Source organism: Pelobates fuscus, chromosome 1 (genome assembly GCF_036172605.1).
Source record: "Pelobates fuscus isolate aPelFus1 chromosome 1, aPelFus1.pri, whole genome shotgun sequence".
In the NCBI taxonomy this organism is placed as follows: Eukaryota; Metazoa; Chordata; class Amphibia; order Anura; family Pelobatidae; genus Pelobates; species Pelobates fuscus.
Window position 1 is genome coordinate 50688794 of NC_086317.1, and position 13651 is coordinate 50702444.

Sequence of the window (13651 nt, forward strand, 5' to 3'; positions counted from 1 at the left end):
CTCGCTCTCTGGCTCTCTCGCTCTCTGGCTCTCTCGCTCTCTGGCTCTCTCGCTCTCTGGCTCTCTGGCTCTCTGGCTCTCTGGCTCTCTGGCTCTCTGGCTCTCTGGCTCTCTGGCTCTCTGGCTCTCTCGCTCTCTGGCTCTCTGGCTCTCTGTCTCTCTGTCTCTCTGTCTCTCTCGCTCTCTCGCTCTCTGTCTCTCTCGCTCTCTGTCGCTCTCGCTCTCGCTCTCGCTCTCTGTCGCTCTCGCTCTCGCTCTCGCTCTCTGTCGCTCTCGCTCTCGCTCTCGCTCTCTGTCGCTCTCGCTCTCGCTCTCGCTCTCTCTCTCGCTCTCTCTCTCTCCTCTTCATAGGATTTTACTGTGAAAATGAATGTCCTGATCTAAGCCTATTGCTTAAAAACTGATTTTTTTTTTTTTTTTTTTTTTGAAATCTTATTCTTCTTTAAGTACAGCAAATCTTTCCAGGATAGTGGAAGGTTTTAAGGTCAAATTATAGATAATTCCTTAATTTTTGTGGAACTGGTTTGCTGGGCCTTTGATTCTGTTGGCGGTGGAATAACAGGTCTCAAATTGTATTTAACCTCATCATAGAACAGTAGCTGCGCAAATATACCCCAAGGCTATTTCTTGGCTTGCTTCCTAGAAATTTATCAGAATAAACAACTCTATCCGTGGTAACACACTGACCAGTGTCTATGAGATCATGCCATATACCTCCGCAGAACAGACAGTGAACCATTATAAGGTGATGACACAGGTGCCCCAAATTGGGACTGTTCCACCAAATATGAAAGGTGGTAAGAACCCCTGATCCTCCTCATTAAACTAGCACTGTATGGTACAACCCTGTTTTCACCTCCTTGCATGACACTTGTTGACACTAGGCAGAGCGACTACCGGTTTAGAAGTGTCAATCCACCCAGCCATCACCAGTGCTGACTACAGGGAATTGATTTTATCTATGTAGGATCCTGTGGCCTCTTGGGATTCTCCATGAACTTCAATTCTCTACACTCATGCACAAGTGTGCAGTGAGATATGCTCCTGGTACCAAAGCGCCAGGAGCTGAAGAGGATCCGGAAGTAGATGACGGCGCCACCAGACTCCCAGCGGTGATGTCACTGGCGATTGGTCTTTGCAAATTCGGTCCACAGACCGTGATAGTGCTGCTTGAAGTAACCAGTATGTGTTACTAGTGGTTAGATGTAGAAAACTATAATGTCCACTGTCACAGAAGCCATGACTTATCTTATATTCTCCGCTATTTAGCTTTCCCTAAATTACTGAACCCCACCTGTTTGCCTTTTGGTTCAGTAATTTCCAACTACTGAACACAGACCACTGCCCCGGTTCGTTACCTTCACAGAAACACTTAATTTAAGTTCTGTCTCTGGCTTGTCTCCCAAAGACAGGCAGCAGTACTTGGTTGTCGAGTGTGTGTAACTACAATTTGGATGCTTTGCCTCCAAACCCCGGGGAAATCATATCATTGCCTGCTCCCCTGCTCCGTTTCCAGACAAGCCAGGAGAGCGCTTTTCATGGAAAAGACCCTCTCGAACAAGGAGACAGTCCGCTCCCTACAAGCCAGGGGGAGCCTTCAGTTACATTAGTCTAGGAACTACTGAAAAGTGACCAGCTGCTACCTCTTTTCTTATGCTACTATTTTGGGCAACACTTTACCCAGTTGGTGATTCGGCTATACTACATGGATCTGAGCACTATTTAGACAACTTGGGTGCTCAGATCCTGGCTATCCAGGGATATAATACTTGTGGGGGTTCCTATCTGTATTTTGGGGTGTATTGTACTGTTGTTTACTGTTGTAGCTGGGGGCTACTGCTTGTTGATCCTGAGGAAAGCCCCGGTCGTGGGCTGAAAGGTCGATTTTATGATTCTTCAATAAAGTACCATTTTATTACAAGACCGTGAGTGCAAGCCAATATTTACTATTTGTGTGTGTGTGTGTGTATATATATTTTGGCAAAGGATTTAAATAAATATTAAAAGTGCCAATGAAGGGTTTAAATAATGATAGCTTCTATTAAAATAGGCAGCTACCTGCAAATTCAATCCAAGTGAAATAAACTAATTTGGTAGACAGCATCTTCTCCAGTAAGGTGGATATCACAGGTTCTCTAGGCTATTGTCACCATTCCTTCAATCATCCACTAGTCCGAGTTCCAGATGTGCTGAATAATTGGACAGCTCTCTTGATCAATGTAGAGTTTCCCCAATATAATGGACACAACCAGTCGTATTGGGTAGAAGAACTGTTTTATTAGGGCCAAGTTGCACACATGTATAGCTGTCCAATTATTCAGCACATCTGGAACTCGGACTAGTGGATGGTTGAAGGAATGGTGACAATAGCCTAGAGAACCTGTGATATCCACCTTACTGGAGAAGATGCTGTCTACCAAATTTGTTTATTTCACTTGGATTGAATTTGCAGGTAGCTGCCCATTTTAATAGAAGCTATCATTATATAAACCCTTCATTGGCACTTTTAATATTTATTTAAATCCTTTGCCAACTGACTTCTTGTGCTGTCAGTTGGCAAATATTGTGGATTGCTGTATTTTCTATGCTGTTGTGGATAAAGTGTGCCTGGAAAAAGCCATTTATTCTGTGAATTTACCTTCTGTTTGATTTAGGACTCTGTTCGATAAATATGCAAATCCTATATTGCGAGGAAGTAACTCTAATATTGTATCAGCCCTTTTCTAGTTATTAATCACTGCTTTTGTCATTTTAATATTTTTTAGGTTATTTACTAAACTGTGTACCCTGGCTAATAGGCAAGAGGATAGTTTATGTATATGATTTTACAAAATAAATGTAATATTATTACAGCAAATATATGAAAAGCTTGGCTGGAGATCACAGATGTGGAAATCTGAGATGGTGTTGCACCTTTTTTGTAAATATAGATTTTTATGTGGGTGCATGCACTATGTCCATTGTTTGCATGTGAGTAAGAATTCCATTGAATAATATGTACAGAAATATATCCTGCTTTTACTGGTGTAAGGAGGGGTGTGTACTCATGATAGTCATTTTGGAATGTTAATCTAGATCAGCAACATAGCTGACAGTTAACCATACAAAGTGGTGTAAGGGAAACTGCTTTAATAGCTCCTTTCTCTCCTCCAGCTTTTGAGATAACAATCAGGCAAAACAAGTTTTTTGAACCCTTAATGTATTTTCTTTTTTGTTATTTTAGCTTAATCTGCCAAGACCAGTGTGTTTGTAAATATTAGATGACTGCCATCTATTTCCTTACTTTGGTAATCAGTGTATCTATCCAAGACCATCATCATTTAAAACTCCCTAATTCAGCTTTTTCTTATGAAATTTGTTTCCATTCCATGGGCAAGCTTGGACTAGCTTTAGCGTGCTATCAAATTTCTCCTAATTCTCAAATTCCTCACATTTTGTTATATAGCTGACTTAGTGCAAACTCTATGTTCACCAAATGTATTAAAGGAACATTTCAAGCACCATAACTACAACCAATCACTGTAGTGGTTATGGTGCCTGGAGTCCATGCAGGACTTCTTTCGGGGTTTGCTGTATCTCTCATGCAGAGAGAACTTGCTGGCATTTTGGTTCGGGATTGCCCTTATAAGTGGGATCAGTCTGATATGCGGATTGGATAGGCTTAGTCTGTAATTTCACTAGTGAGCAAAAACTATTTTGAAACCTGAGCAGGGTTTAACCAAAGGGCAAGCTACTGAGTTCCTCTATGCTTTTGTCCTCACATTTTCTTTTGGTTTGGCTACTTACAATGGTGGGATCCAGGGAGTTTAATCCTTTAAAGACTTTAGGGTGTTCTATGCCGTCCTACATGAAGTGGGCTTTAATATCTGTAGGGTGGCCCTGGTGTGTGCATCATTATTCCCTGCTCATACCAGGGAACCCCATGTATCAGTGAATAAATAGTTGGGCTCCCCTTTGCATGCTGGGGATTAGATTTTTAGATGAGCTGTTTGCAGTGCTGGAGGCCAGCGCTACAAACCGCTCTTTAACTAGACATTTTAATGCCTATTCAGAGATCAGGATGAGCAAGGTTGAATCCCTGCTCACACCACCAACCCCGGGTATCAATGGATAACTGAGACTCCTGATCGTTGTGGCCATTTTTAGTGGCGCCAGACTGACTGATGACCTCTGTGCAGCACTGAAAGTCAGCACAGCACAGAGCCTTTTAAATTCATTCATGAAACTGGTGTTTGCTTAGGGGAGACCATCCAGGGTCTGAGTAGACCGTTGTCAAGGGCTCCCAGCCTGTTCCCAGGAGTTATGCACCGTGGGCTGAGATAGGTTGTGCTGTGTTTTTTTTTTTTTTTTTTTTAATTCTTTAACATTTTACCCTCTCCTTGCCTGTGATCAGGGAGGTAAATACTACATTCCTTGGTGGCCTGATGGTACTTGGAGGACCGCAGTCTGTTTCTGCTCGGGTCTTACAGGTGTACTACCTGTAGCCCTCTGTTGGTGGCCCCGCCATCTATATCTATATATCTATATATATATATATATATATATATATATATATATATATATATATATATATATATATATATATATAGAATTTTTTTTTTTGTTTTGTTCAGATAGTCATTTTTTCATATGGAAAGTACTTTAAATGTATTTATTTTTCTTAGAGCCCACAGAAATAATATAAAACCGACCTCAAAACAACTTTCATTAAAATATGCTGTGGTCTGCATTTCACGGTTTGTCTCTGAAACATGTGGCAGAAAATGATCACAGCTCTATCCTTCCCCGTGATGAGTACTGTATGATTCACATGGCAGACATACCACAGGTCTGTCATAAGTGAAGTTTAATAGTATACAGTAACGTCATTTTAATTAGAGGGTTCAGTGTGAAAGTTCAACATTCCGTATCAGTGACTCAGACAGGAGGCTGTGTCTGCAGTCACTCGTCATTTATGAGTAAGAGAACACTAGAGTTTCTGTAATGTATACATTTAAGCTCTCGAACACGTTAAATAAATTAATAAAATGGATCTCTTAACTAAAAATATATATATATTTTTTTTTTTTTAAGGTCATGTTACCAGTGGGCAACTGGTCAATTAACTCACCCCTAATGTGATGGCTATAACAGCTTCTCTTTAGTGAGGTGTGAGATGTAAGCTGGTATTGATGATGTTGCTACTTGCAATTGCTTTTCCAGGTTTGCGTGTCGTACAGTCAACTCTCTTTGTGATGCTCACGGACACACACACACACACACACACACACACACACACACACACGCTCACTACAGACAAGCTCATTGACAAACACGCATGCTCACTCACTAGCAGGCACATACACACACACACACACACACACACAAGCTCACTCTCAAATGTTTCTGAGTAAGCCTGCCTGGTACTGAATGCTGCTATAAAGTTCCCAATTTCCAGCCTATTCCTGTTGGCAAGGTCAGCTGCTTGAGTACAAGGTAGAGGCACAGAAAGCTCCCTCTGGCAGCCATAATGCTCCAGCCCCCAGCACCTCCGTCCTTAATTCCCTTGGACTCTCACTCACATTCCGAGCGGAAAAATTATTTAAATGTCTTTAGGGCTATTGAAGTTTGTGTCCTGTCTGCAGTTGCCTTGGCAGGGCCAGAAGAAATGATTTTGTGGACCAGATGTTTCCCACCCCTGCTCTAAGCCAATGAGCTAGACCTGTATTGCAGGCCTTAACTCATGGAAGCTCCTACCTAGTGTGTTTCTGGCTGGAACCTGTACTGCACCATCTGTTGGTTGTGAAGATCTTAAAATGGCTATATGCACTTCCTGAATAACAAGGTGTAACGAAAATATACCCCAACTCGCAGAATTCAACTCGACAAAAGACAACACAGAGGAGAGATACGTCTACCGGACCTTAGAATGGCCGGACTCGACGTATATGAGAGGAGACAGAGTCAGGAACGATCCGAGGTCAAGGGTACAAAGAGACAGCGTAAACTAGGACTAGCTGGGGTCTGGTACACAGTAAACAGCAAGCCGGCGAACAGATAAGGATAAAGAGATAACGTAGTCAGAAAACAAAGCTAAGGTCAAGTACGAAGGAACACAACTGAACACAACAAGCACTAAAGGGAACTGAAACCGTAAAGGGAGAGGTAAGTTTAAATACCTTCAACTTATTCTTGATTGGCCCCTGTCATATCTACGCCCCCAATATGTGAGAGTGTGGGGTGACAGGTGCCAATGGGAGACCATTTTGATTTTCGGCTCCCACTTCCCCTTTAAAAGCGTGCTCGCGGCGCGCTCTTAAAGCTAGGCGGGACACGTTTGTCATCCCCACCCCTTCATAACTATGTTGGGTTATTATAATTTCCTTTATGTTTTCCAATATGATTTGGTTAGTTGTATTATATGAAGTTTGTCACAGCAAGTTTAATGTTTTGCGCATATGGGCTAGTTCAGAATTAAAATCAAGCTGTGTCTGTTAGTTACTTTTGCAAACATGTGTCCTGGTTCATTTGTTCAGGGTTTCCAGTTTTAGAGTCTACAGACCGGTTGGCTGGCTGCATGGTCCCTGTAGCCCAGGACAAGTAAAAAGAGCTAGGTCTGAGAGCCACAGTGGAGACAGAGGTGTGGGTACCTTCCTGGGAAAGGAGAAGCAGAGGGAATGATACCTGCCTAGAAGGAGAACGCTAGGGTCTGGTTGGGTGGAAGACTCCAGTCAAGCTTTGGTGAATGGGAGTGAAGCGTTCCAGGATCCCTGACAATGACTATGAAGCGCACTGGGCAGAGGTATTTGGTCGGAATACGGGGAGCTCGGTCACAGGGCTGCCACCGATTTTTCAGTTTAGATGAACAAGTCTAAAGGAAGAGCATATGCTTTCAACACCAGCAGAAGACACCACTGCTGCTATTAGTTAAATAATTACTTTAACAATTTCTGAATCCCACTGCTTAAGTGACTTCCACCAGTTCACTGGTGTTAACTTGTTTAAAACCTTATAAGCAAACATATATCTTGAATGGTTTCCCCCAAGCGCTTAGGTTTATTATAGTTGGCAGTAGAAATGGCTGCTGGATACCCATGCCATGGCTAACTCCTCTTCTTCACCAGTTAATGTTTGACCCCAGTACCGGATATTGACAACAATATTGCAAGAAAATTAGGGTTGTAATTTTAATTTTTTTTTATTTATTTCTTTTTGTAAAAAAGAATGAATCAAGTTTTTATTCCACCGTGCCTATAACCTATGGTAACCTTGTTTTCTTTTTAAGTTATGTTAAGGATTTTGCAAATATTAGTCCAGTTCAGATGAGGCAATGGTAGGGTAAACACTGCAAATGAAGAGGCGTAATGGATACATAGGTTAATATCTCCTCCTCTCCATATGCTTTCACTACGCTTACTGCAAGATACAAAGGCCAAAGTTTATAATAACCATTATTAACAGGGAGTTAGTTACAGGAAAAGATACGTGGATTCCTACATATTTTATTTTTTACATCTCATAAATGCATATTCGTTAAGCATACAGAAACGTAGACCTGAAAAAAATTATGTTAAGTGACCGCTCCTGTTTATAGAAATTTTATAGAAATAATGCTACTTCGATGTATGAATTCAATTTGCTCCCTACCCTCCAATCACTTACTTTATGTTTATTGAAACATGCTGAGTAGGAGAACCTTCCTATAGGCAGTCCTACGTATTGGCTAAGTGTGATGGGAAGGAGCTCCCTGATTTAGAAAGTATTCCGCTGTATTACAGTCTCTTGCTCTCTCCTAACTGTGATCGTCGCTGTTGCGACTGCTCCAAAGATGGGGATAATGATTACAGAAAATTATGTTTAATGTTTTTTGTTTGCTTTTTTTTGTCAATCTTTCATTGTGTACAAGCTACAGAAAGTACTTGGCATTGAAAGATAAGTCAAAGCACAGAACATTAACACAACGTTGCATAAAGATATGGCGTATTATTGGGAACTATATTTGGCTATTGTGTTTTACTACAGTTGCAATAAAATGTTATTCTGATATAGCATATTAAGTAGACGTCTTGTTCAAGTTATTATTTTACAAGCAGCCAGCCTTAACAGGGCTTTCTACTTTAATTTCTTAACCAAGTTCTAGCATTTTTAACCCTTGGAGAACTTAACTAGCATAATCCCATCTCGATAGACATTTAGTTGACATACCACTTCACATATGTCCTAGCAATAAATAAAGGAATTTTCCAAGTAATAATTGCATTGGCTATGTGTAAGTGATGTTTTAATATACTTTATACTGTGGCAAAATTAAATTGTTAGATTGTATACTTAGATTTATTGTCCATTTTATAAAATATTTTCCACCTGAAAGGGATATTCCAACATTAAAGGGACACTGTAGGCATCCATACCAATTCAGCTAATTGAAGTGGTCTGTGTGCTGTGTCCCTTTTCCAGATAACTTCAATGTTTACATTGCAGCTGTGGGGGCGCTGACTTTTGGTCCTGTCATCTGACGCTGGACGTGCTCACGGACCTCCAGCATTAAATGTTCCCCATAGGAAAACATTGCTGTGCATGCGTATTAGGTCTCCCCTGCCGTCAGCCGTGGCCGGAACCTGAGCCAGCGCCAAGGGACACCGGCGCTGGATTCAGATAAGTAGCCGAAGGGGTTTTAACCCCTTCAGCGACATGGGATGGGGGCACTCCAGGATGCTCTAGTGCCAGGGAAACGGGATTCCTGTTTTATTTTCATATTGATTGATTGATTGATTTTTGTTGAGTGAACTGGAGGTGAGTGCTGCTTGGCAAACATTTACCCCTCTACAATGTGTTTGCTTCAACATTACCACAATAATCATGTAACAAATTAACAAGATAATTATAACTTTATATTAATATAGACCTTTTGTCACCTGACCACAACAAGGGAATACTGTATGAGCTACTTCATAAACCTCAGTGACCAGTCTAAAGGGCCTGAATAGCAAAGATGTGACTACAGTACATTGATAACATGTTATATGGGGTTTATCTACTAAATGTGAAATTTCAGACGCTTACCTGCAAACATGGGACACATGCAGTTGGGACAGGAGATGGTTAGGCTATCAGAGAGTGCCAGTAACATAACTTGTGTTGGGGCGTAGCTAGAAACCACGGAGCCCTGGTGCATAGATTGCCCTGCCCCCCCCCCCCCATACTTCTCACATATAGACACAAATGCAGACCCAGATACACAGGCGCGCACACACACACACACACACACACACACTCACACTAAATGTTTGTCACCCTCCTGTTTCCTACCATTTAGGTACAGGAGGGTGACTTTCCCTGGGCTCCAGTGGCTGGCACCAGCTGATGGCAGTCAGTTTCAACTCTGACTCCCTCCTTTCCTTCCTCCTCCCGCGCGGCTCTCTGATAGCTGGGGGGAAGTGACCAGGGCAGTCACTTCCTCCCAGTGTCTGAGATCATTACAAGGAGCCCCCTGGAAATATTTTGCCATCAGGTGGCTCTAACAGCATGGGCCACCCAACGGGCCCCTTCAATGCGGCCCCAGCAGTTGTATGACTCACAGGCGTCTGCAGGGCCCGGTCGCAGCTGCAACCCTGGTAGTTCCGCCACTGTTAGGGGTGGAGACACTCAAAGGTTTTGGGGCATATCAGCTTGGTGTTCATACATACTAGACTGACAGCTTCGTGATGAGACCCATTCTGGGAAGACCTTGTAGAGAGCGTTGCTGAAACCCTCTCTGCATGGTCCTAGTTCACTCAGCACAGCATGAGCAGGTCTAATGTTGTGTTCGTACTGTGCTGCTTGGGAACAGTTCCCTGGTATCCAGTAATGGCTGAACTGAACCGCCTACATTGGGACTGTTGGGAGACCTGGGCAAAGGAATAGCAATTTGTAGACCAGAGTAGATTTAAAAAAAAAAAAAAAAAAAAAAAAAAGTGATGATGATGATAATAATAATCTAAAAGTCAGCTGATAAATTTACAATTCTCTAGTGAATGTCCTTAACATTTAAAGCTTGGGGACTATGCCTCAGATGTTCTGCAAATTACAATTCTTCTATATTAAAATTTTATAACGTGGCTATTTTAGCCTTAAATGTGATTTTCATTTGTCAAGCCCCCTGTGACACTCCATAGAAGGATCACCTTGTGGAAGTCCAGGCCTCCCAACCATCCTGATTTTGGTGGGACAACCACTATTTTCAGGTCCTGTCCTGCTGTTCCCACTTTGTTCTCTGGGGTCCTGCTTTTATTGACATCAGGAGACTGACTCCAACAAGCATTGCATGAGTGCATCATTAGACACCATGCTCGTTGCATTAGAACAATGCAGAGAGCACTGAAATAGTGCTCCTCGCAGGGTCAGCCCTCCTTGGCCTGTCCTGGATGATAAATAAGCAACATGGTATGCGTTCATGCCATTCTAACCTTTCATTGCTTGGGCAGCCTAGTTCCTTTTCTGGTCCAGTCTGCCCCCTTCGAGCAATGCCAGTGAAGCAATCTCATCACTGACATGTCCCCTTTTCTCCCCCCTCCCACCAGCATCCCGAGTCACAGGATGCCAGTTTGTAGGTACAGGGCTCTGTGGAACATACTTTTAGACATATTCTACTCATCATACTGCAATTAAAGAGAGACTGTAGGTACCATAACAACTTTAACTGATTGAAATGGTTTTAGTGCTTGGTGTCTGGACACCAGGTCTCGCATCAGTCTTTAACGCTGGAACACTGTTTAGTAGAGATGCTTAGTCCCTGGCATTCAGGGGAGTTACTATGCCAAATGCGAGCTAAAGGCTCTCCGCTTATCATTGCCAGCAAAACCTAGTATGAATTGGAATGCTGTAAGGTAGAGAGTAACACCACCCAATGGCCTCCAACCTGCTGGGAATTGAGCATTCATGCTGAACACTGGTTAGCTGTTTAAGGATGATGTGGTCCTGGTCCTAAGATTGGGTTATAGATTTTAACTTGTAGTGAATATACTCCTATGTTTTACCAAACAATATTGGATTATTGAGTGGCAGTGAATACTTCTGACTTTTTTTTAAAAATTATTTCTGATTGATTTTTTCTTTTTCTTTTTTCAGAAGAAACCTGTCAAAATTTTACAGATCTCAATATCCATAATGCAATTCTTGGAACTGACCTGAAAGTAAAGCTGTTACTCTATACAAGAGAAAATGTGAACTGCGCTGGGAATCTGAATGCAGAAAATTCAACGGCTTTTAAATACCTAAATGTCACAAAGAAAACAATTTTTATAACCCATGGATACAGGCCAACAGGTTCTCCACCAATATGGATCCATGACATTATAGTGAAACTGCTCTCCATTCAAGACTTTAATGTAATATGTGTTGACTGGAATCGAGGTGCGACTACATTGATATATCACCATGCAGCTGCTAAAACCAGGGATGTGGCTAATATTCTGAAAACATTAATTGACAAAATGCTGGTAAGAGAACTTTAGACCATTTAGATGTTAAACTTACTATGCTGAGGATTAAATAAAACAACATTTTCCCTTCGTATAGTGGCAGTACTTACAAGTGGGATGTTCCTTAGGATTCTGGACAAGAAGCTCCCCCTTCTTTAGAATTTAAATGCTGTGCTCCGCCTGCTGCCTCCATATAAGCTGTAACTCAGAGACACTCACCAGTTCTTCTTGTCCCGGCAACGGGACGGACAGGTTCCCCCACAGTGCAGGTGGAGATTTGGTGCGTTCAGCACAGGTTGCTGACCGGGAGGTAAGTGCCCGATAGTTTCCCGGGCGGGAACTGAGCGGCAACAGTACTTCCGGGTTCGCGTTACGGAACGTGACCAGGTACTGTCTTTTGTGGTTTTTGCTGACGGAGTTCCCAGGCGGTCCTCCTTCATTGCTCATTACGCATGCGCACAGCGGTGGAATGCACGCCCGGGAGGCTTTGCGTTCCACCAAACACAGAATCACGCTACTGAGCATGCGCGAAACGGTGTTTGGCGCCAAATTTAAAATTTGGATACATGGCTGTGTAGGACCTTCCTGACCCCAAGGGTGGGTGTACAGTTCTGGTTCTCCGTGTCACCTGCCCTCCTACACGGATCTTAGGTGATTTAAGGTGAGGTTTAACTATTGAACTCTCCTTTTTTTTTTTTTCACCTTTTCTTTATGCATGCTTCTAGAATAAGTCCTATGTCTCTAGATAAGATGTCAACTTCTGTTCCAAACACCACAAGTAAATCTAAGCACTTATGTTGTCTGGAATGTGTGTTACCTCTACCTGACGGATGTCGCAAAAATACATCAGTGCGCAACGGATCGGCTAGAAAAAGCCGAGCAGACTGATATGGCATCCTTCCTGCGCTGGTTTCAGGAAAATTTGTCCCAGACATTTGAAGCTTATAAAGACTGGCTATTCGGGATAAACTGCCCACACAGCGTAGGAGGAATAGATCTCCTTCTGTGTCTGACGTCTCTTCGCCTTCGGATATTTCCAGCCTGGCTTCAAGTGTGGAGGAGAGTTTTCCACCAGAAGAGCTGAAGAAATTTATTAAAGAAGTGACGACGGCGGTACAAGAAACTGAACCTACCAAGGGTAAGGTTAAAGGTTTCCCAATGTCTCCTTAAATCTTGGATCTCCATCATAGAGAATGAAAGAATCCTGAAAGACGTACGTTCATTTCAAAACATTTTTGTACTGCTGTTCAAGCTACAGTCTGGAGAAAAATGGGAAGATCTTCCTAAGTGGATGTTCAGATTGCCCAGCTATCAAAGAAAACCACTATACCCATTGGCGAAGTCTCAGGGCTTAAAGACCCAATGGACGAACAGGCCGAAACTTCGTGTAGTAGAATATTCCAGGCCGCAGGATATCGGTGCAGAGCTGAATTTGCAGGTTCTCAGAGCTCAGAGCGTTTGGCTACAAGCCCTGGAAGATTCCCTTATGGGAAATCTGATACAGATCCTTCCCATCTCTTGTTCCTACTGAAAGATGGGTTTTCTTCGTTTATCAGCGAGGATTATGGGTTTGTCGTCAGTAGCCAGAAGAGCTCTTTGGCTACGAACATGGACAGCTGACTCTGCGTCTAAGGCATCCTTATGTGAATTACCCTTTGAAAGGAACAAAAATTTTTTTGGGCACTCCTTTGGAAGACATTGTTAACAGATGTCTGCTACGAAGAAAGCCCTGCCTCTGGAATCAAGAACCCAGGGATATTAAAGTTTTCAGTACAAGGGTCAGAGGTCCTTTCGTTACCAGGGCGGTTTTGCAGGTTTCAAAAGGATGATGGCCAATGGCCATACCAGCCTGAAAATCCCTGATCTCGTCAGATCTCAGAAGCCATCCAGACTCGGGCCTGGTTAGTACTTGTATGGGAGACCAACTAGGTACCTCAAATAAACAGCCAGTGGTCTTGACAGGAATCCAACAGGCATGACAAAAGAGGAAGTTTTGACGCCATAAGAGTGGGAGGACGCCTTCGGTTCTTCGCCTAAGACTGGGAAAGAGTGCTTCATATAGGTGGATTACAAGAACCATTTCAGAAGGTTACAGAATAAAGTTTAATCGAAACCACGTCCATCCTTCCTAGTGTCAAGCTATCCATCAAGAGTAAAACAAATGCTCTTCTTTAAGAAATGTGGTAGAGAGGTACCCAAACGTTGGGTATTTC

General features: G+C 42.6%; 1 protein-coding gene across 1 annotated transcript in view; it reads left to right on the top strand.

Moving 5' to 3' along the window:
* The window catches only part of LIPI (lipase I), a 44981-nt gene that overhangs the window by 3969 nt on the left and 27361 nt on the right, over positions 1-13651 (top strand). Inside the window, exon 2 of the mRNA XM_063448543.1 lies at positions 11086-11456. Within this exon, the coding sequence (XP_063304613.1) occupies positions 11086-11456 (371 nt within the window). The remainder of the gene's footprint in view (positions 1-11085; positions 11457-13651) is intronic.